We start from the raw sequence: 24,798 nt of genomic DNA on the forward strand, positions 1-24,798 counted from the left end.
GTGATTGTTTAAGTAGCCTACATACTTGTTCTGTTGTACTGGCTCAGACCGAGTATTGTTGAACTTAACCTGCTGAGTCCTATTTGTTAGAAATGCGTTAGAGAGATACCACTTCATAATTGAAGAAGTAACTCCTAACTGTTTGGAAACTAACAGAAACTAAAGGGGGGGGGGGGGGGGGTTAAAAACACTAAAAGGCAAATGAGCATATGCTTTCCTCAAGATGTTTTGGAACTTAGTGGATAATGGAAGAAAGAACGTAATCCGTGCTGAAAACAAGCTGTTTTGCAGTTTGTTTGTTTTTTTATCTTTTTCTGACTGATTATCTTTCTTGTTGTATAATTCAGATGCTACAGATTATGTGAATTGGACAATGTCATAAAACAGCCTGAAAAATTTTAATATCAAAATTTGAGGTCAAAGTACACAGATTACACGTGTAAAAAATGATAAAAACGTTGTAATAAAATCCTGGCTTCTGATTGGTCACTGCTCGTTACAGCCTCCCTATATCGCGGAAGTGGAACTTGTCAGAGTTCATCCTGCTGTCTCAGAAAGCCAGTGCTGCAGCTTTTGTAGCTTCTGTCACCCTCTCAAACCAGATAGTAAAATCTCAAAACAATGTCTCTGTCTTTCGAGGGAAGAGTCGTGCTTGTTACTGGGGCCGGAGGAGGTAAAAATCGCCGTTAGCTGAGCTGTCGACTATGTTGACGCTAAAATAGCCCCTGTATTGTTAGCACCAAATGCTAATCTGGTAGTTGTGGAGTTAGTTTCTTAGTGAACAGCCCAGTTATTAGGACGGAAATTGCATTAATTTTTTCTCGTCTTGCGCGTTTGTTAGCTGCACAGCTGCTCTAATCACGGCGTCTTGCTGACTGCTAACACTGGGCAATAACTGCAATATCAGTAAAGCAAGTCTTTGTTATTGTTATACAAAATTAGCTATTTTAATTCGAGCAGAAACCGACGTATGTCGGTCTTTTTATTTAATGGAAACGGAGATCAAAGTACGAATGTTGCAATGGCTTGTAGCTCCAGGGAAAGTGTGTGAAAGGGCATGCAGCAACGACACAGCAGTGCTGCAGGTGGTGATGGGTTTTTTCATTCTTTGGAAGTAAGCTTATACCTTTTACTCATGTGTCTTTCTTTGCACAGGTCTTGGCAGAGAATATGCACTGGCTTTTGCTGAGAGAGGTGCCTCAGTAATAGGTAAATAAAAGATATTCATTTTTTACTTATTTTACCTTGTGTTTCTATCGTAGTATTGTTAAGATGTCCTGGGACACGTGCAACAAAGCAGAATTTGGATTATCCAGGACAATGAAGCAAAGTCAAATCTTATTTATTTATATAGCACCTTTCAACATAAATATTACAAACAGCTACACAAGAAAAATTCCAAAACATTAAAATGAAAAAGTTACTTTAAAAAAAAGTAAAAGTAAATTAAAAACACTGAATTTTTGCTGCTCTTTCAAAGACATCACTGAGTCGACATATTCCAGGGTCAAAGGGAGAGCTACTGTTGGAGGATCGCTGTCTTCCTTTAGTTCTCAGCCTTATATCCTACATAGCCAGCTGACCCTATTCAAATGACCCCAGGGATCTCCTGGGGATGTACAGATGTAAAAGTTCACCGATGTGTGCTAGTGCTTGTCCATGCAGAGCTCCAAAAGTCAAAACCAGAATCTTAAAAATTGGACTCTGAAGTTAATGTGGAGCATGTGGCAGTTAATTAGCAATGCTGTGATATGTGAAATCTTGGAAGATTTAGTCAGGTTCTGAACAACCTGCAGATGTTCCAGGGAGGTTCGGGTAAGAAAAGTGAACACTTAATTACAATAATCCAGACGTGATGAAATCAATGCATGAATAACAATTTCCAATTCAGAGCGTAACACAATGGAACTCAGCATAAAGGCAACAGCGAAGCAGAGATGTAATATGAGCATCTAGAAAGAAAGCTGAGTCAAATGTTACACCAAGTTCCCTGATAGATTTATCAAATGTGGTATAGGGACATAGAGTTTCCAGATAGGCAATGTACCAAGTTAAACTGCCATGGTAACATAGCTGTAGGCTTAACCTGTGCTGGTAAACACCTAACCTGTAATTTAGTAAGTTTACATACTCCCTCCCTTTAGGGAGAGAATACTCTGTTTAGTTCATCTGTTTTTTAGCAGTCCAGCATCCACAATTTTCAAGTTATCATATTCAAATTTTGTGTGACAGTGGACACCAACAACCGCTCGAGCTGATTCCACTTTGGCGAAAATCGAGTGAAGGTCCCACCAAATGTGAAAATCAGTACAAACTTCATATTACCCACAATATTTTTTTTATTTTTTTTATGGGTTGTCCTCAAGCTTCAGAGCGTTTACTAGGCCTTGGGGGACATGAGTACCTTGGTTGGCTAAGCATTTGACCTTGACCTTTATTGTTACTCCCCAAGGTCAAAGTTGACCATTAAATTTTTTTTTTTTTTTAAAGAAACCATATTGAGTAATATATCATATAAAAGGGCACGGAGAGAGCTGTACAACATACGTCTTATTTTTTCAATATGATGCCATAATAGGGTTATGTCAGAATCATAAAACATCAAAGTTGTAAATATAGAGCTTGCCCTTTGGGGGAAGTTGTGATCTCTCAGTGCTGTATTTTTATTTTTTTAATTTAAAAAAAAATATTAGTGAGTATCATATTGGTATACATATTCATATTTAGCTCCGCATGGATCCAGCTAGTTTCATATATCCTGTTCATAGTTTGAACATAAGGTTTATACCACTTTATGTTCATATGACTTGCTGCTGACTACACTAAAGCACCAGCTGATTTTTACCTGAAATGAGCAAAAACGTGCAGATTGCTGCATCTGTATGACATACTGGTGAAAATACCTGCTGGTTTAGTGGCGTTCCAGGCTGACGTTGAGTTGATTTGGGATTCACTGATTCAGTTTTAAGAGACTGCGACTGAATTCCATATTACTAAGTGAAACACATGACAGTTGGTTCCAAAAATGTGGGGCGCAACAGATCTTCTGTAACAAATGTCCTGAATTGAGGTGCTATACCAAATTGGGAGAGGGAAATGTTGGACTAAGATAAATTATATTGAAATTGTCGGTAAGAAGCTTGCATTATGACTGTTGGTTCTTTTATTCTTAAAATTACACAGTTGCAGGCATAAATATTTTCTAATTTCAGTATATTCCTCCTGCCATGACTGAATTTGATCTTAACTCTGTCAAGGAATCAGCTTGCCTATGTTGTTTTCTTAACCTAATCACTCATGGAGAATTGCAAAACTCACCCCATTATTGCTAATCTTTTTCTCCTTGTTGCAATAAAGTGAATGACCTTGGGGCAGACACTAAAGGAGGCGGAAAGAGTTCTGCAGCTGCTGATAAGGTGGTGGAAGAGATAAGAGCGAAGGGAGGCAAGGCAGTGGCGAACTATGGTGAGTTCTTCTCTTCTGCTTGCTTCACGTATTTAGTTCATGTAGTGGCTGAGTGAAAAATAGTATTGATTTCTATCAGTTGGACTTGCTCAGTGATGAAACTGTTGGTGAGTATTGAAGATGTGTCTCACCTTTAGGAGAAAAAAATCGTTTTTGAAAACAAAACAATCACTCTGTTTTATTGGCAATTTTAAATGTTGACTTTTTGTCCATTTTTTTTTTTTTTTTTTGCCACATCACATCAATACTTAAACTTGAAAGAAGAGTGAGGCCATAAGCTTTATCACTATGAAAGTTTCTTATATGCCTCCCAAATCTGCTCATTGCTTCTGTGTATATATAACTATGAGCCAACTATAAAGGATGTTCAATATAGTCAGGCTTTCTTTGCGTTAGCTGGCTTGATAAAACCCCAGTTGTAGATAACGGGTACTGCAACAGTGGTTATCAACTTTCTTTGTTAAGCCCGGATTCCTGCTTCAGCCTCTGTGAGTGCTAACATAAAAAGTGACTTTTCACATGTCATCTGACTCTTCTTCTGCACAAATTGCTGCCTGTTATATGAAAAAATGCTGATTCCAGTCGATTTTAACCTAAAATTCCCAACTAGATTATATATTCATATATTCAACATAAGTTATCGCTGTGATTGTACCGAGGGGGAAAATAGTCACTTTTGTGACATGAAAAGCTCAGATTTTAAACTCTGTTAATCTCACTTTGAAGTACAACCTGAACTAAAGCTAACAAGAAACAATCTTTTAAGACCAATTTCTCAAAAATAAAAAAAAAGAATGTAAAACTGTGAAAAATGACAGTTTTGTTATGTCTATGCAGATTCTGTAGAAGATGGAGAGAAGCTGATCCAGACAGCATTGGATGCATTTGGAAGAATAGGTGTGTATAAACCTTCTATGGAAATCCTGCGGCCACTAGTGCTGATACCTGTCACTACTGATTTACGAAATGATCATAAAATGATTGTCAGCAATGTCGTTACAGTTATTCACTGACTTTAATATCTTACATTTATTTTTTCCAGATGTTGTTGTAAACAATGCTGGGTAAGTCCTCTAATAGCAACAATCACACATTTTATTTTCTTATTTTCTTATTTATTATTAAAAAAATGTTTACTCATATCATGTGCTATTGGAATGGCCATTTGGTTGCAGTTTCCAGATTCATTTGAGCATGCAATATTAGTTTATTAAAAAAGGGGGGGAAAAATCTAAATGCAGGAAAAAAATGCTAAAACTCTTTCTTTGCTTTTCCCTACCAAGAATACTTCGTGACCGATCATTTGCCAGGACGAGTGATTTGGATTGGGGTAATTACACTTTAATTACATATTTACTTGCTTACCTCTGTGTCTTCTTTTGTTTACCTCACAATGATATATGTAGATCAATATGTTTTAAATTGTGTTTAAAACCTGCCATATGCTTCAAACCACACCGTTCTAATGCTAAATATCAGAGATGTGTATTGTTATGCATTAATGTTTACTTGTGTTTTTTACCTCTTACTCTGCATCACAGACCTCATTCAGAGAGTTCACTTGAGAGGCTCTTTCTTAGTGACTCGAGCTGCCTGGAACCACATGAAAAACCAAAAGTTTGGCAGGTAAGTAGCTCAGCTTGTAACAGCTATTGACGCAGGTAAAACTGTGTCATCCTCTTATTACGCAGGTAGGATATTTTTCTTTCCTTAGATCTGTCAAGTTACAGTATCCTCAACAGGCAACATTACTGGAGTGTTATCAAGACCTCGGTACCATGTGATGCATGTTCATACGTCAGCAACAGTACTAAAGATAGGCCGACAAAAAACTTTGACTATGATTAAGTGGTCTCTTGAGGATAATTGTCATAGACATATTCAGATGCTGCTTTAGTCACTATTCTTTAATACAGATAGACCTCAAATGGTGCAAAACAAAATTCCTATCTTGGGTTGTTTTTGTTTTTTGATTTTTGTTTTTTGATGATTTTTTTACATACTTTTATTAGCATGATTTTTGTGATTTATGGTTTTGTTTTTGCTTTTTTCTCTACTACTTTTACACCATAAAAACTGCTGGATCAAGACATGCAATGTTAGAAAGAGTCAGTAAACCTTTTGGAATTACCAGGATTTGTCTGTGACTAATACAATTTAGTTTTATTTTTGTCTAATTCCCAAAACACCAGCTTGATGTTCCATAGCACCGTTTTAATATTGAAATAATCAACTTGTTCTCAACCTGAAGTCATTTTACGAAAGCTGTCTTTTGCCCATAAGGCACCGTACACAGAGGGATTTCAGGAATATTTTAGAGATCTGCAAACACTGCAAACAGATCTGGGGGTGCCATTAGCATTAGTCCCATTTTTTTTTTATTTTTATTTTTTATTAGCTGTGGCTAACGTCCAGCTGGCACCTTAGTGTTTTGCTCTTGGTGCAGCTTTTTACTTTCCGCCACTCATTATTTGTAGAGAGACGACTGAACAGCTGTGTCGAACTTGACCACATTGGAATTGTGGTGAAGTTGCACATCTGTTCCATATGAAGCTTACTGCCCACTCCACTGAGACTATCCTACACTTCTTTTGCCTTATCTAAAATAATTTATTTCTTTGGCTGCCTTGGAGCAAAGCGGACCACAACCGAGTGAATATGTCAGTTGTGTTTATGTTCTCCTTTGAACTTTCTTGAACTTGTACTGAGGATATGTACAGACTGGCTTTGGCGACAGTTATTTTAGATTACAATGTATAAATGTATACATTGTTTATTTGGAACTGGTGAAACAATTAAGTTTCCCTTTTTGTTTCATGTTTTTCTATAAAAGCTGAAGATTTTACTTTATTATATGTTATATATACCTGTGTTAGTTGTGTTGTTCTTCAGTATATTCATCATGTTCAAGTTCGGACAGTAAAATAAATAGTATTTGAAACAAAATCAACCTTAATCTTCACTTAGGAGCAAAAGTGAACCTTTAATCTTGACAGAAATTGTGATTTGATTTATAACATACTAATATTTTTTCCATGTCGCTCAGCCATTCTAGTGGATGATTGTTACTAACTTGAAACAGTGATGAAGTTAGCAGATGAAGTTTGTATTGATTTTTGCTTTAACGATGCTATGCGTTGCTTATGGAAGATAAATGATGACAGTGTCGACTTAGACAGACATGCAGTGCATATTCCGGTGTTTGATTAATGGGGGTTTTACTAACAGGCCTCTGTTGCATGTGCAGCTAATAACATTAGCAGTGGCTGTTTTCTGGAACGGAACTGTTATTGAGATTTTTATTAATTACAGATGGGCTTTTCGTGACATGCAAAACAGACTCTGAACAAAAGCCTTTTTTTTTTTTTTTTTTTTTATGTTCAGAAAAAAGTCTGTGTTATAGTTTGCAGAGGAATGTTGCTCAAGTGTTATCATAGGTAATAGATGTCCTTCTCAAGTGCACACAAACCATTTTACACAAATAGCATCTCATAAACACTAAAGTAACATTTGTACTGCACTGAGCTCAAGAGCATCTTATTACTGTGTAGAATAAAAAAAACCTTTGGAAATAATGATGCTGATATTGAATGAAGGTTGTCCGGCAGCTGTGGTTGGCTGCTTTTTGGTATAGTTTGGATCTACTTGCCCCAGTTAGAGCAGTGCTTCTCAAACCTTTTTCTGCTATGCCCCATTTCAGAAGACAAGTCCAGGCTCCACACCCCACATTTTATTTATTTTTTTAAAAATTATTCCTCTTCCAAAGAGTTCTGAGTGATTCGCTTTAGTTTTAAACCATCTATAACCCAATAACACAATGTCCCCGTCAGTGGGCCACGAAGAGGTAATTAAATGTTGCAAAAAAGGATGTACTGACATCTTACAAGAAGCTGTCCACCACCATCATCAGAACACCAGAGGAGGGACTGTCTCGAGAATGAACAATGTCAGTAGAGTTCCAGAAATGTATAGAAATAATGTCAAGCTTTATTAAGCCTGTTCTATAAGCACATCTTGGTCCACCGCCTTACACTTTGTGTTTTTTGTTTTTCATTTAATTTGTCATCCCTCTGTATTTTGCAGTGCTCATGGGAAATTTTAAAATCCAATCTCGGTGTGCAGTCACCTCAAACAAAACTGTACGGTACATTTAAAGGTAAAACCACAGCAGAAATAAATGAAATGATAAAGGTCATAGCCTGACTCCCCTGCTCACTCACTATATGAAAACATGAAGGAATACACTTACATAATGTGTTTATGTTCTGGATCAAGTCCCTGGTGCAACATTTTATCATGCGATGCTCTTTAAATATTACTGTGCTGAGACTCTGAAAACTGACTGAGACATTTGAGCACAGAAATTGATATTATTATACAGAGTTATTACAGAGTTATTATACAGAGTACTGTATCTGATGACTGTGTTCCTCAGAAGTCTCCTGCACCTAATGTAGCGTTGTTTATGATGGTCACCTTGTTAAAGCTAGTGTCTGTGTAAACATGCTAGGATTGCATGACTAGATGCTTACATATGCACGTTCCTGGGTGTAAGCAGGCATGAAAAATATCTAAGTCTTTGTAAGATTGTGTGTGGAGAGGCCGTCTGGGTCTCTTATGACTCCTTCGTGATGCCTGTCACTTTGCATTAATCCTAACGTTGCCTCCGGTTTTCTGTGGCCAGAATCATCATGACTGCTTCAGCCGCAGGGATCTATGGCAACTTTGGCCAGGCCAACTACAGCGCTGCCAAGCTGGGCTTGCTGGGGCTGGCTAACACTTTGGCAATCGAGGGTCGCAAGTACAACATCCACTGCAATACGATTGCTCCTGTTGCTGGGTCACGGCTCACAGAAACAGTCATGCCTCCAGGTAAGAGTAAAAAACATATATGAACATATATATTGTATGCAGCTGGTCTATATGATGTAGGTTCACACACCCTTACAGATAATGTTTTTTTTCTCCTTTTATCTCATTGAACAGGCTGAAATGGACAAATGGGTTTTAACCAAAGCATTTTTTGAGAGCAGTTGCATAATGTAATACCATGTAATGTGGATTTACAAAATTTGAGGCAACAGCACTCCCGTTCAACATGCAAATTTTTCATCTAATATTCAAGAGCAGTGTTTTCTTGCTTTTCCAAGGGCCATGATGAAATCATGCACCCTGTGAGTGCTTTAAAAGTTTTAATGTGTCAGCCCTTTATTTTAGCAGGCAGCTATGTCCTCCTTGCATTACTGTATGTGTTGTCTTCCAGTATTAAGAGAAAAAGTAAGGTAACAAATCATTTATAGTTTTTGTGTTGAACACATTTTAGAAAGAGGGCATACAGCATTGAATGCCTACAATTAAGATTAAGCAACTAAAGATATAGAATTGGCAATCTTATCTTGTGTATTAATATAACACAAAACAAAAAAACATCACCCTTAAGAATAACTGGGACTGGGAATGTTTTTCCAACCCCTGACTCGGTATTTGTAAAAATCTGAACGTCACAGTTACACTGAGCATGCTCTGTGACTGCAGCTCTGGAATAAGAAGTATTAAGTGAATTAAGGGAAAGGTTTTGTTGCCCTGCCGTGCCAGCCTACGGTAGCATCTGTCGCACACTGCGTTGTGCCAACTGTCACAGGGGCCTCACCTTAGTAAATGACTTGGTTCCATATGTTTGCTTTCACTCACTGACACTTTTCTAAAAAAAATTAATGACAAAACCCATCTTGCTAAGCAGCAGCGTGTTTAGTGAAGCAGAAGGGCTTCTTTTTACCACTAGGGTACAGATATTTTCAGCACACACAAGGGATATAAAAAAAAAAAAGTTTAAGCTTGTGCCATATTTTCTTTTTTCAGTTAATTCCAGCATGTTTAAGAAATATTTCGCTAACAGATTGCTAGTACTAGGACTGATACTGACCTGGTCTCATGAATTCAAGCATTCTGTCTGTTTCTTCATGTGAAGCCAGTTCATGTTTTTGCCATCTGTCTTGCAGAAGATTATAAGTTAAACGCAAAAACAAACAATATGTAGTATTGTACTCCATGTATAAATGAACCAAATGCAACATATTTTAAAAATCAAGACCTTCTTTGCCCTTTATTACAGATGTAAACCAGATGTTTTGTTTTATGTAGATCTTGTGGCGTCTCTGAAGCCTGAGTATGTTGCTCCTTTGGTCCTCTGGCTCTGTCATGAACAATGCCAGGAGAATGGAGGACTGTTTGAGGTACTGAAACTGTCACTATACTGCTTGTAGCTTTGTTTCATCTTAGAGAAAAATAATGTACAATAGCATATTCTTTTTCTATAAAGAGGCAATATTTCTTAATCTCCATGTGCATTTGCTCTTCTCTTCATGTTTGACTCCCTTTAGGTTGGTGCAGGGTGGATTGGTAAATGTGAGTACTGTGTGTTTTGTCCAGAGGAAATGTCTGTATGCATTTGCCATATTCATTAGTACCCCAGACTGCTGCTACAGTATGTGTGGGGTTTATACTGTGCCATGACCCCTGTATTTTTGTGTGTGTAGTGCGCTGGGAGCGCACTCAGGGCTATATAGTGAGACAGAAGAACCAATCCATGAAACCCGAGTCCATCAGGGACCACTGGGAAAAAATATGTGACTTCACAGATGCCACCAAACCTGCTAATATACAAGGTCAGTGATGCACCAGGCCAAATACACACTTACGCAATTGGTAACCTACAGAAAAATGTATAAGTGTATTGTCACACTTGAGGACAATATACACACGCGCACACACACACACACACACACACACGACTTCAAGTCCGTCCTCATGGGTTTTAGCTGTATTTTTTACTATATTAAAATATGTTTAATACAGTTTAATCATAAAAGCAGATTGTTTACAATAACTAATACATGGCTCACAGAAACGGTTATGCCTTCAGGTAGGAGTAAAAAAACATATATTGCATGCAGCTGATCCACACACTCTTACAGATACTATTTTTTTTTTCTTTTATCTTATTGGACACACTTGAGGACAATATACACACACATGACATGACAAAATATGGGCTCAGAGAGAAAATAATGAATAAAGACACTCTGAATAGGCAGGCTTTTCCCCCTTTCACTCATAGTGGAGTAAAACTTAGTAATTCAGCCTAAACAGGCAAAGATGAGCTAAATTGAATTAAAATGAATGCTGTTGAGATGCTTGTCATTTGGATTTTGGATGTGATTTAATTGTTTTCCGCTGAACTTGTTGTCTGTGTCTGGACATTAAAATTACCATCATTACCTGAGGCCTCAGTCAGATCGTTTTATTGATCTTGCAGCGAGCAACTGGCAACCACTGCACTGGCGAGTAATCTGTACTCCCCAACTGGTTGTGAGTTTGCTGGCAGTTGCTAGCATGACACTGGTTATAAAGAGGCTGCACTGAAACCTTGTGATTGCTGTGGGTGCTAACAGGGAATCATTAGTTTGCATGGAAGATGCCAACTTGTCTTGCAAACTAATTACTAAGCAGTAATGAAACTGTGAGAAATGCAGTGCAATTCAGAAACATAAAAATGTTTACCAGTCTGGATGGGCAAGATACCCATGGCTGTGAATGGGTAAATGAGACATGTAGTACAGGTCGGACTTGAACCTGGGCTACTGCACTTTCACCTACTGCACTTTCTGCTCCCCGCTGAGCTCAAGTGCCTCCCAGAAAGTTTTTAAGTTAAAAAATATTACACTCTGAAGTGATCAGGTTGTCTAAACATGGACTCACAGCACTGCAAGCCACTGTGGCGTGTGCTTTCTCTGAGCAGATAGTCGTCACAGATGTGCTCTAGCGTAACGTTTCACCAAGACTGCAAGCACGGCTTTTGACAGTTTCACATGTGAATTATTTCATGTTACTGAAGCTCAGTGGTCTTATCCTTCAAAGTAATTGACAACCATCAGATTTGTCCATCGTTGTTAAAAGATGTAAGAGATGTAAGCTTTTATGAAAATGTAAAACACGGTCTTTAAGAATTGATTTCTTGCCTTTAGTCTTGAATGGTCATTTATTCACTGTGAGCTGAATCATTTCTCTTCAAAGCAGTAACCACGCAACACAGACCAGAGATGAGACTATTTTCACAGCGGCTTTCCTTATTAGTGCCCGGATCACACTTTCACACTTGTTTGACTCACTCTTTGTTGAGTCAGAATTATTCAGATTTTAGATCATTACATGGCTACATAATTTGCCCTTTGGTCTTGGAGTAGTAGTGGGCTAACTTTGTGCTACTCTAAAGAAATTCATGTCTTTCATGTTTTAGTAGTATGGCCTTAGTAAATGTCTAGATATACACAACCTTTGAGTCATTTTCCACAATACTGGTTTATACCCAAATAAATCTGCAGTTTTGTTGCAACATTTTTATGTGATATTGGTTGATTGTTAGAAGAGAGGGAAATAAAAAAGCAGTGTTTTGAGACCTGTCTTTTAATTAAAGTTATGATTAGCCTCTTTTGAGTGGAACCACTTTTGAAGAGCTCAATGAAAGGAAAAATAAAAGCACCTGGCTTGTTAGCCCTCATGTAGTCATGCTGTCAGGCTCAGCGCTTATGAGGGTGATAACCTTCTGAAATCATCTGTATTTACAGTGAGTTGGGTAACAATCAAAGACTGAGGACCAGATGGTGGTGGAGATGATGTGAATGAGGTGGAGAAAAGAAGCCAAGTTCAATATGATGTTGAGTGTGAACGAGTGCAGTATTGTTCAGAAAAGAGCTCCAGCAAACAAGAGGCTGGCGATTGTTGATTATTATTTCTCTCCACCTCCTCCACCTTATCCTTCCTTTCATATCCACATTCAAAGAGAGGGTGGCGGTGTTAACATTAACAGAACGGGGGTGGCAGTCCCACAGGGCACTAGCTGGTCTCATTAGCATGGCTTTGTAGTACCACCTCATTTGTATCTTATTTGTTGCTACCTCTTTTTGGTAAGTGCCTGCCGCTGAGTGACGGTAATAGGATCTCTGGTCTTCTCAGTCTTACCCTGGTCCCGGTCCGTGCACGTTTCAGCTATTTTCCTTTGTTCATGCAGCAACAGGTTGAATCAGCATATATATTTAAAGAGTTGTGTTGCCTTTGTTGTTACATTTACACTTTTTGGGTGTTCTTAAAAAACAACCTGAGAACCCACAGTGAGGACTTGTGCAAACAACTGTTTGAATAGAGAAATGTTTATTCTGCAGGTACATAAGGGCTCTCATGTATTTCCATTTTAAAGCTGCTTCTGGATCAGTATGTTTTAGACTAAAATTCATTTATTCAGCATTTGCATAGTTTCACTGAAACATGAACCCCAGGCTTGTTGTTCTATAGCTGGGTTAAAAAAAAAAAAAATCAGTCTTTGCAGTTTCCTAACTGTGAAACCAGAATGAGCAACTACACATAAGAGACAATTGAAAGAATATTTCGAAATTCAAAGACCTCTCAGTGCAATCATCAACTCAGAGTGAGGTTCGAAAAACGCAACCAAATTCCTGTTTTGCAGCCTTTTAACAGTTAAAAAATAAATGCTAAAGAGCTGAACATACTAGTACATGCCCATGCTGCTGTATTATTTCATCTGCTCATACTGATATTTAATCACACGTAGAAAATGTAATTACAGTAATTGTAGGTCTCTTGCAATGCTCAGGTCCTGCTCAATTATATAAATGTTGTTGTAGTCTGTTTGGTTGTTGCTAGGCGACGTGATCACATAGTATGTCATTCATAATTCAACCTTTTGTAGATATAGATTAATGTCATTGTCATGCCATTACAGTGATACAATGGTTTTATAAAGTATTATAGTTGCATAAACAGTAGAAAACTGGTCATTTTAGCTCATTGGTAGGGTGTATACTGATTATGCCATAATATACAAACCTCCAGGGGACTAAGATGTTCCTTCAGGCTTATAGAGGGAGACTTTTTGCATTATATTAAGAAAGATATGTTTATTTAGAGCCGATATAACCTGGAAGAAGGTGGCTTTATTTCCATTCATTTAATATATGCTAAAAATATTTTTTAGAGCTGTTAAGTTGTGTCGTGCATCGCTTTGATGGCTGGCTGTTGTCTTGGTAACCTTTTAATATACTTACTACCAGCTCATATGATCACCAATGAGTGATACTGTGCTCTCATTGGTGGACAGTTCAATTGCTACCCTGGATGTTGATCAAATATTTTTGCGTTCTGCCCACTTTGTGTTTGACTGTGATTTAGATTGTTTGACTTGAAGTTGCCAGATTGATTGATTACAGTTCAACCGTTTAGTTTCTGCAATACAGATTGGTTTTTTTCTGTTAATGGTTTGTATTATATTGAATTAGTTATAAACAAATTGCATCTATTCAAGTTTCACTATTTGGTTTAAAAAACATAATTATATTTGGCTGTATACACAAACTATATATAATTTATGTGGAGCAAATTCTAATATGTAATACATGTGAAATGGCATGCAGTACCTAGATGAGGAGTATTTGGTCAAATCCAGCATGATGGGGAGGGGAAAAAACAAGCAGTGCAGAAGGAATTGGGGAGGCACCAGTCTTTCTTCTGTTTGCAACACACATGCATGCAAACTGTATACTCGGCTGGAGACTGCCCGGCATGGTGAAACACACTCAAGATACTTCTTAGACTTGCTGCACAGCTTGGTGTGTGTGTGTGTGTGTGTGTGTGTGTGTGTGTGTGTGTGTGTGTGTGTGTGTGTGTGTGTGTGTGTGTGTGTGTGTGTGTGTGTGTGTGTGTGTGTGTGTGTGTGTATGTGTGTGTGTGTGTGTGTGTGTGTCCAGGTCCCAGCATGCTGCTATATAAAACGGCTCCCTGAACTACTCTCCTTCATTAGCCGAGTTGTAAAAACCACACCCCACTCTACACAATATGCTTAATGAAACATTTGACATTTAGCAGATGATTATGTTGATGCTTATTCGTTATATTACCAAGAGCTACACGAGAAGACTAATTATTATTGTCATGCCTTTACAATATATTAAGCTAAGTGCAGCATCTAAATTAGTGGCACAATAAAAACAATCTGTGTAAGTTATTGTTCGCATAGATAAAACAAACCTCACACAGTTGTTTTACAAATGTCATTGGTTTTCCTTTAAGACGGGCAGTTTCCTCTTCTGTAGCAATTGTTGATTTCTACTCGTATAAGAGAGCCAGTTTCAACACTTCACCCATGCTGTGTTTATTTCCAAATGAAAACAAAACTCTTTGACTATTGCTGAGGAATAAATTCATCTTGCTGAGAAGTAACATGATTATCTTGGTTGGCTAACAGCATGTATCGCTCTCACATTTATTTAGAGTCTCTGCAGTCAATGGTGAGTGTGCTGTCTCAAGTGGAATCGCAGGGTGATGTTGGTGTGAATCCAGCAGCAGCTGCAGCCTCTGCAGGCTTGGGATCAGGGATTGATCCTGTAAGTAAAATAATCTGTTAATGTGTTTTCTTGCTTTTTTTTTTTTTTCTTCTTTAGTTCAATGTTGATATAAAACTAAATCATAAAGAGTCCTAACTGCTGTCTCTTGGCTGCTGTGCTTTATATGAAATGTGGAACATGAGAAACATCAAAGGTGGATGTGAGATATCAGTCAGATGTAAACAAAAACTCAGAGCAGCTGTTTATTAAATGGTTTGCAAAATGCATGGCTTTGTCTGGAGGGGATCACTGCATGTGTTTAATACAGAGCCAGTGTATGTTAGTAAAAGTGGAAGTAGCTACTGTGACAGGTCTAACTGATTTGTGGATTGATGTTTTGAAGGCTTTGCCCTAGCATCTAGGGCATCTACCCTAGCATCTGACTATAAATCGAAAGACTTTCATACTCTTATAGTAGCAATTTGTCCACGACATGGTATCAATGCCTGAAAGGGATCAGGGTGTGGAACAGTTGCATCTTCAGGTACAGAGTAGCATTATAGCATTTGAGCTAGCTGGCAGGAGATATATCTGGAACAGTTTAGATAACTGTAGACATAGCTTTTAACCCTCTCAAGGCAGGCGTTGTCAATTTGCAACAGTTAAAAACTAACAACCTGATTACCCCACATACATATTTTATGAGTTTTTTTTTTTTTTTTTTACTCAGAAGTACCACTGCAGGACTTGGCTGTGCATTAGCAACAAAAAGTTTAATTTGAGCCTGAGAGGGTTAATTAAAAAACATCAGGACTTTATTATCTAATGCATCTGGGATGCATTTAGGAAACATGAATAAAGAAACCCATATCCATTCATGCTTTCCTTTTTATGATGTAAAAAAACAGACATACAAGATGTTTTTTAAAGTCTTCCACTGTTTCCTGGCTTCTGCAGTTCTTAACCTTATTGCCATCTGTGTTACTCAGTCATCTGTTTTGTCTTCTTCATTTAATTTCTATCATTCTTCCTACTGAGACTGTTCTACTCTCTGATATAGCTGGGTCATAATGACACATGCAGCTCTAAACAGTGTTTCAAATATGGCAAATCATGACTTTCTAATGTCAACACATTAAATTTAGTTGGGAACAATAATAAACCACTCAGAAACTGCTTCTACGACATGCATGTGTACTTGGATGTCACCTGTAAATATTGGATGGTACCAGACAAGAGCCTGCTCAAACTAGCTTTTAAAATGTAAAGTTCCTAAGCTGTTGGAGCACCACAGAGCAGCGATGAATCCCTGGATATGTTCTCCTTTACTTTACTGTGTTTCCTGTTACTGAAGCTCAGAAAAGGGAACTTGTTACAGCTCAAACATGGCTGAGTTCCTAAAAAAAACACCAAGCTGCAAGTAGTGCTGCATCCCAACATGGTTCTCCACACAAATGGCCAAATTGAGCTTGCATTGAGCTGCGTGTAGTATGCAGTAGTTAAACTGACCAACAGATGTCCAAAATGCTACTCAAACCGAATTCTCTTTTTGCACAAATATTTATAAACTTATTTTGAATTGTGTTGCCGTTGTGCATTGGTTAGGTAATGCATTGCTTAAGAATATTATTAATAATAATAATGGATTGCATTTATATAGCGCTTTTCGAAACCCTCAAAGTGCTTTACAATTCCACTATTCATGGAATAGTGGAATTCCTAATTGGAATATTAGGTGCTAGATGATGCACAGTGAGGGTGTTTTAATGGTTCAGTGGTTACAGTGTACACCAAATGCATGCCTATACATTTCTGGACAATATTTGGGGTTTTCAGTAAATGGCCACAATGGATTCATGTAGAAATTAAAAAAAAAAAAAAAAAAAAAGCTGACAGTGAAACATTTGTATAATGGAATCAAATGTCTAAAAACAATAAAGAAATATGAGCACTTGTGGAATGTTTGTATATTTTAGAATCAGATTTTGTTTGATTTTTTTCTCATTTTACACATAAAATGTTTTATAAAAAACAAGATTTCAAAACTATGTTAAACAACAGCAACAAAACTTTCATGCACAAGTATGAAATAAGATAAATAGGCCTGCAACAGGCCTGTCTAGTGTATATCCATACTTTCACCCAGTTGTAGGCTCTAACGACAATAAATTGTACAAGTCAAAGATAATGTCAGTATTACTAGCTGCCTTGGCTAAATAATTTTTTCTTCTGCTGTGTCTTATGGTTGCACATTTTGTTTCTTGGTGTTTTATTGATTTGCCTTCTCAAAATTACCTTTTTTTGCAAACTGTTCTTTTAAATCCTGTGAGTCATTAACAGCACTTACTAGCCAGGTTCAATAATATCATGATTCAGTGCCTAAATGTGAAATGAGGTATACTCACTCTTGTGTATCACTGTCCTCTCTGCTGTGGCTCTCTGAGCTTTTGTGGCTCCCTGGTTAGGAGATTTGGAACAGAGTCACACTGTAGCCTCAAGACAAACATCACAACCGTGTCCTCGGCTGACGTTTGTGTGTGTCTGTGTGTAGTTCTGCCCACACATGCTCTGCTAGTTGCATTTGTGCCTTTGTCCTTGTCATGCTAAGAGGTACACACACTGCTTAAGTTATCAGCTGTGCTGCTTCTGTATTGCTGGCATGCCATGGAGCTCAATCTGTATACAGGTCTGATAGCCCAAAATATTATTTGTTGTAACATTTATGTAGGCAAAGCAATATACCAGAGGCATAGCAAGGTTAAAATATAGAGGTTTTTATTCTAGTTTAGTGCCATGTTCAGTAATTATGGTAGTGTCATTGAAATATCTTGGTTCATCCAGAGACGTGTTTCTATGTTGTTTTCTAAATGGGGTGAAAAAGAAAAGAAAGCACCTTTTTTTTCATAATGCAATTCAAACTCCAGGTTTCAAGGTTAATCTTTCTAACGCTTCCATAAAGCAGACAGAAATAGAACTCTATTATATTGAAATGTATTTATTATGTTTATTGTGTGAGCCATATATTTTTGTTCTTGCACTTTTTACTAAAGTAGGTTGGCCTTATTCAAAACTCAATAGTCTTTAGTTATCTTATATTAGGCCATAGTGCAGCCCTGATCTGTTTCATTCTATCTGACTGCAAGAGACTGTATGAAATAACTGGATATCCATCGCACACATGCACAGGGATGAAGACGTAATGCTGTCAAAATTACATATGTGAGCTAAGTGGTGCAAGCAACCTGATGAGGTATCTGGCTTTTTAACAGGCGTGCACAATGAGGCTGCAGGCGTGCTGCTAGAAGCCCTGTCCCAGTGAAAGGATATATGGCGGTGTGACAGTCGACCTGTTTGGTGTCTCAACATTTCCAAAGCAATCTACTGTTCTTCTCTCCCTTAAAACCAACTAGGCTACCAGAGCACACACTGGCACACCCCTGGCCAGATTGCCTGCTGTATGTCTTCTCTTGCTTCCTTTGCTCATGCGCTTCACAGGATAGAGGGATACATACTGACCAGGGAGGGTTTGGTTCCCAGTGATCCCACTGAGTTTTGATGTCCTATCTCGGCTGCAGGGGTGTGTTTTTTCTTCCACACTCAGATCCCCTTCATCTATATGTATGGTCACTCAAGGGCTGGGCAAACCTTTGAGTTCTTGTGAGGAAACCCGGGCCCAGACCATATTAAATAATTGGGCATCATCAGTTAGGGTATTGTATTACCAATAGGTGAAAGCTCATTTCCAGCTGATGTAAAGATCAACATGTGGTCCCTTAGCAGTGCTCTAAGCTTGTATTTCCAAATGTTACTGAACCACCGGCTCTCAGTCTTAACTATCCAAGTGTATGTCGCGCCTGTCTCAGCCCATCATGTTGTGGTGGATAATTGTTATGTTGGGTGTCATCCTCTGGTGGGTCATTTTCTGAATGGTGCTCTTTGCCTTTGGCCACAACATGCTGTCACTTCCTTCATGGAAAACACAATTGTTCTGGAAGCTTCGTCTTCTCCATCCTTTGAACCCCTCGAGGGGAGTTACCAGAGATGGTTATCTGGTAAGACTGCCTTTCTTCTCACTGTTGCATCAACAAAGCATGTAACTGAACTTCATGTCCTGTCTGCTGCCATGGACTGTTTGTGTTGTCATCCTAATGGGCGTGGGATTGCTTTGTTGCTCATCACTTCTTTTCTTTCCAGAATGCTGTCCACCTGTCATACCTATTATTTTGTCTGCCTTTGGCACTCAGAGAGGGGGCAGAGGACCTGTGTTATAATGTCAACTTTGCCCTTTTCAGGCTGTAAGACTGTAGATTGGCACGAATGCTGAGTTCTATAACGGATGCATTCTTTGTCCGTTATGGGCACAGGAAGGGAACTCCTTTCACACTCGGTTGTTGATACCACTTCAGGAGCTTAAAGACTTTGAGGTTTCCAAATTCTGTGCCGCTGTTGGTTGGGCTTCCTTCTTTGCCTGCTTCTACAGGGGTAATATGGCTACCCCCCACCCCTTTTCCCTGCAGTCTGAGCTTGTGGTGAGTGGAGATCCCCTCTGACTTTGTGGGTATGGGTCATCCGGGTATTTCATGCCGTCTCTTGCAGTCAGGAACAATGGAATGAAACAAGAGTTAAAACTGTAACTAAGGGTATATGAATTCTGGTTGACCGCCAGAGTTATTGTAGGAATTTTGATGATTGCTGGGTGCATGTGTCACCCAAGACACACATGTGACTTTCTTGGTATTGTATTGACCTCTCTCCACATGCAAGGTGGATATCAAGGTATTTCATATATTCATATTTCATGGCTGCCATTCAGTCTTAGTTACATTCATACTCTTGTTTTAAATCCTCTCGTCTTGAGACAACAGCAGTTGTGTGCCTGGGATGATCACATTATCCTCCTTCTCCTTTAATACATAAAAAGCTAAGTGTAGGGAAGGAAAAAAAACTGTCACAAGGTAGTGAACTCCTAGTGCCGGTCCCAATCTGGGATAAATGTGAGGATTGTGCCAGGAAGAGTGAAAAGTCTGTGCCAACCCAAATATGTGGATCCATCTGCTGATAACTGCTTGGGGAATAATGAAGCAACTGCAAGTACTCCTTTAGTTTTAGGTTGGTGTACTTTATCAGAAATTGGCAACAATAGTTTTAATATAAGGAGTACAAGTATTATAAAAATGCCCATAAAGTGCGCTTTATTATTCGTGTAACTTTAGTGTTATATTGATATATTTAGCAACATGGTTTTGCATGACTAACAAAAATATCTGAAAAAACAATAGGACAAATGCAAAAATCTCAATCATGACTTAAAATGTGCATCAGTTTCAGGTGGAGGTGAAACAGTTGTTATGGATTTATCAAACAGAATTAACAGAGTACTGTGTATCATGTGTTTTGATCAACTGAGTAACAATTAAAATTTTATCACCAGTCTGACTCTTCATTGGAAAAGCAATAATTAATATATGAGGAAAAAGTGGCAAAATATCAGCAAGCTTAATTTGAAGTTACATATTTGTACACTGAATAATAGATGGAAAGAAGAGAAACAAAAACATAGATCTGCAGTGTGGAGCAGACAGTAAATGAGTGAAGATAGACCGGATAACAAAGCTATCCTTTTGCTTTAAACCTTTTTTTTTTTTTTTTCCCCCTCTCCCATATCATCTCACTCAAGTAACTGACTAACTTGACTTACTCCTACACAAGCCACTACTGCTTTTTATCCCCGCTCCTCAACTGCAGCTTTAATCTCGCCGTGTGCATGCAGGAGAGCAGGCACTAATAATATTCCCAAGTACTGGGAAGCTGGAATTGGTCTGAAAACACACAATTCCCCACATCTGCATTTAAATGCAGTTTTAATTAAAAACTGCTGTGCAGAGGCCAGGTTTTATGATGTCTTTCGATCAGCTGAGAGGTGATATTATGCAGAGTGTGAATCGTACCATTCTGCCAAGCAATATTGTTTCGAACAATAGCTGTCTTATTTACAGCACAGTGGCTGTAAACATGACAAATGAGTAACTGCAGTACTGCTGTGACTGTAATGTTGCCAGAGATGTATATTTATAGTGCGCTTTAACTGGATTTCTTGTATGTCTTAATAATACTTGCTAACATGAAGGAGTCGGCGGGACCGTTTCACCCCCTTTCCTGCTCTGTTTGAGTCAGACACTTAATACAGTTTGTGCTCTTATGTGTCGCGTACTAGTGCTTCAGTACAATGATAAACAACATTCATATTACACAGAAAGCTGCTTCTGAGAACCCCGAGGACCTTCATGCTTTTCCTGGAATATGTTTTATCCTTCAGTTAAAAATACATTTTTAAGCAGTTTTGAGTTTATAGGATGCACTCAAGCATATTTAAATTTGACAATATTATGCTGACAAATAAAATATTTATTTAATCAGACCTCAGTTTCTAGGATTGAGAAATGGCATTTTTATCAAGGCCTTAAAATTCTGAAAAAATTATTTATTTTTTGCACCATCCTTTCAAAAGATATTTCTTCTTTTGGTGGTTTCATGATGAGTTTCAGTCAGGCCGGAGAAAATTATTCAGATATGCTATATTCATAAAACTTCTACCAGTAACAACCTCCTACCAACCTCACCCAGGAATTAACGAGGGCTTTAAAATATTTACAATACCGCTGAGGCCTTTAAAAGACATTTGTGACTTTGTCATTAACACTCGATTACTGCGATGGCGTGTTCAGGAGTTTCGGTTCATTTTCCGGCTGCTCGTTAAGAGAAGTGCAAGCACAAATTTAACATGGCTCAATTTCTGGCCTCCCTGCGCTGGCCACCGTTCAAGACCAGGATTGTTTTGGACTGATTGTGCTGATCGCTCACAAAGCTCTGCCTGGTGCGACACAGGAGTACATTTCTGAACTGCTGATTCCTTTCAACTCTGAGGTCCCACGAGTCCTCAAACTACCTCCCTCACAGATCACAGCCAAATCAAATATGTGATCATCTGGGGAGAATCTTTTTATATCTTCTGATGCGGTCTCCTTTTGTAATATTTTATTAGCATTTATGCATACTTTTTTGTTTTCTACGTGGTTCTTGTATATTAAAGAATAAGTTCAGCAAAATCTTTTAAGACAGCAGTCAGGCTTTGGTGTGGACACCTCTTTTTCAGACCTGATGATAAACTCTTTAATGCGCTTGTAATGTGATGGGTGATTAAATCTAATCAAGTCAGAGTCAGATGAGCGAAGAGGAAACGATCCACAGTAACGATTAACTGCAAAATTTCTTTGTGTTACTCTAGACAGCGACTCACTGCTTAACAACAGCCGAGGGTGATAACAAAAAAAGAGTCTTTCTAACAAATTTCCTTCTAACTTTGGAAGATATGCACTCACTTGTTTACACTGGATGTCTGCAGCCTAATTGTTGTCAGATTGAATAAATTTTTGAAAGAGGGAGGGGTGCATTTAAAGATTTATCACCGGCACCTGAAGCGAAGCAACAGATCTTCTCATAAGCCGGCATTTCATCTGCTCCTCAGTGTTTTCTTAAATGATCTTGTTCATTTCAGCGTCCTAAAAAATACATGTAACCATTTAGAAATGCCTTTTCTCTTGGTGTGTCTGTAGTTCCATTACATGGTGTACTGACACTGACGCATTCACTCTAAATGTTTGCTTGATCCTTCTTACCGAGTAGCTGTGAGGCTAAACCATTATGGTGTGATTTTTGTGATGCAACTTGTTTTCTTTCTTTAAATTACACCTTTGTTTTGTTTTAATCCCCTTTCTGTTTTCTCTTTCTCTTCTCAGACTAAAGCAGTGGGACAAAAACTTCCTCCAACCACTTTCAGCTTCAACCACACCCAGTGTATCCTGTATGCGCTGGGTGTCGGCATGTCCACCAAGGACCCAGACCATCTGAGGTGTGATTCTGCATGTGTTTGTGTTATTGACTGTAGTTTCCTCAGTAGTTGTAAAAAGGCAAATTACATGAAATTGGACAGAAAATAATGCTAATCATGGCTTCAATCATTACTGTTACCTTGACCTGCATGGAGGGGGAAGAATGCGCTGGATTCCATCCACGCTGAAACGCCTGTGCAGCCATCTGTGCTGTTATTTTTATCTGTCAGCAACCTATTCCTACAGAGGTATGCTGTTTCACTGAGCACTAACACTTGCATTTTAATGTAGGTTCCTGTATGAAGGCCATCCGGACTTCAGCTGCCTCCCCACCTTCGGGGTCATTCCCTCCCAGGCAGCTATGATGGATGGTGGTCTGAGCTCAGTCCCTGGACTCAACATAGATTTTACCCAGGTTAGAAAACGTGCATGTTGATGTCTGCTGTGTCTGTATTTGTCCTTGTGTGCAGCTGAGTTTGACTTTTGTTGTTGTTGTACGTACATGTTCGTATCGTACGGGATGCTTTTAATTATGCTAATGCATCCCATCGGCGGTTACGCTTGCATCTCTTTGTCGCATCTTTGCAGCAAGAGCGTGAGGGAGCGATACAAGGATGGATAAGCCGGAGCTGCCGAATGAGAAATGCTTAACACCCCAACATCAGTCTTAAGCGATGTCAGTTAGCTGTGATGCGCCAAACAGCTTAATCACCTGGCCTTTTATATATTTAGATTCCTAACTTTGTTAATGGAGCTGATGATTTATCATCTTCGTCCTATTAGCAGCACCAATCACTGGCGTTTGTTCTTTCTTTGCAATGCATCTCGCCGTCTGACTGTGTTCTGTTTTATTATCTGTTGATCCATATGCACAAACACTACAAAGTAAGCGCTGTAAGAATCAACTGTCACACGGAGGTGAGGAGTTTATGCATCACGCCACTTGATTATAAAAGCTCTTAGTTCCTCCAGAAGCTTCCTCTCTAGTTTCCTCAAGGCAAGTTCATGGATTTAAAAGATCATGGTAGAGAGAGGGGGCGGGGCAGTGACAGTTTCTGAGTATTGGGAGGAGAGGAAATACGAGGAAGCACAAGCTGGCATTAAAGAGCGGGGGAAAAAAGCACCCTGTTATAACACTTTACAAAGTCTTGCTTAAAACAGTAACTGAGGCTTTATGCCTCTTATAATTATATGTCGCAACTGATATATTCGTTTTTCTTTTTGTTTGTTTGTTTTCTAGGTGTTGCATGGGGAGCAGTACTTGGAGCTTTACAAACCTCTGCCAACTTCAGGTATTTTCCCTCTGATAATTCTGCAGAAAGAATTGGTTTTTTTTAAATTGCTGGAGAAATTCTGGGAGATGAAGCAGCTTGTTTACAGCTCCTGACTCTGGCAGCTGCCGCTGCTGCCTTCTTGCAGGACTTGCTCACAGCTGCGATGGCGGGCTCTCTGTCCTTGCAGCTGGCTTGCAGCTCTCGGAGCTGGCAGCGGCGTGGAGCTTTGACCTGCCGAGGGTTGGGAGCATGTTTGTAGCTGAAAGCGCATAAGAGACAGAGCGTGAAAGTTGTGTACGGTTTTTGTTTTTTTACAACTTGGCATTTCTGATCATGTGAGGCATTTTGCCGTAGGCCAGATGTGTGCATTCTGTAGCTTTTACAGTTGTTACAGTCTCATTACAAGATATTATTAGATTCAGTTATTTTGGCCATGCCTGCAAATGTTTGTTTGATGTAAAACGCACAAGCAAAGCTCAAGGTTGTCCAGACATGGAATCTACAAAGTTTGGTTAAAAACTTCATGAAACGTGAAAACAAAACGTGTCAATCTGCCCACTGAACCCATAAAAGACTGGAAAAATTAACTTACTGAGATTATAACTAAAGTATTTTATATAGCGCTTCCTTGTGGCTCCATGGTGTACTGGTTGACACATTTGCTTTTCACAAGCAAGATCCCTGGTTTTAGACTGGGAGGAAACACAGCCAGCCTTGGGGGCTCAGAAGCTAGTGTACTCCCACTGCCAGTCTCAAGCCTGATAAATAGGAGTGTTG

General features: G+C 38.8%; 1 protein-coding gene across 2 annotated transcripts in view; it reads left to right on the top strand.

Annotated features, from left to right (window-relative positions):
• The first annotated feature begins 506 nt into the window (after positions 1 to 506).
• The window catches only part of hsd17b4 (hydroxysteroid (17-beta) dehydrogenase 4), a 32,801-nt gene continuing 8,509 nt past the window's right edge, over positions 507 to 24,798 (top strand). The window contains exons 1-15 of one of the 2 annotated variants that reach the window (XM_026186962.2): positions 507 to 673; positions 1,156 to 1,209; positions 3,358 to 3,465; positions 4,303 to 4,362; positions 4,508 to 4,529; positions 4,749 to 4,795; positions 5,007 to 5,091; positions 8,150 to 8,337; positions 9,607 to 9,698; positions 9,846 to 9,870; positions 10,002 to 10,130; positions 14,806 to 14,918; positions 22,655 to 22,767; positions 23,039 to 23,162; positions 23,988 to 24,039. In XM_026186962.2, the coding sequence (XP_026042747.1) occupies positions 622 to 673; positions 1,156 to 1,209; positions 3,358 to 3,465; positions 4,303 to 4,362; positions 4,508 to 4,529; positions 4,749 to 4,795; positions 5,007 to 5,091; positions 8,150 to 8,337; positions 9,607 to 9,698; positions 9,846 to 9,870; positions 10,002 to 10,130; positions 14,806 to 14,918; positions 22,655 to 22,767; positions 23,039 to 23,162; positions 23,988 to 24,039 (1,264 nt within the window). In that variant the 5' untranslated portion in view covers positions 507 to 621. Of the gene's footprint in view, positions 674 to 1,040; positions 1,086 to 1,155; positions 1,210 to 3,357; positions 3,466 to 4,302; positions 4,363 to 4,507; positions 4,530 to 4,748; positions 4,796 to 5,006; positions 5,092 to 8,149; positions 8,338 to 9,606; positions 9,699 to 9,845; positions 9,871 to 10,001; positions 10,131 to 14,805; positions 14,919 to 22,654; positions 22,768 to 23,038; positions 23,163 to 23,987; positions 24,040 to 24,798 lie in introns of those variants that run through there. The other variant, XM_026186963.2, reaches the window with a different exon arrangement.

The sequence above is a fragment of the Astatotilapia calliptera genome, chromosome 12 (assembly GCF_964374335.1).
Source record: "Astatotilapia calliptera chromosome 12, fAstCal68.1, whole genome shotgun sequence".
Lineage (NCBI taxonomy): Eukaryota > Metazoa > Chordata > Actinopteri > Cichliformes > Cichlidae > Astatotilapia > Astatotilapia calliptera.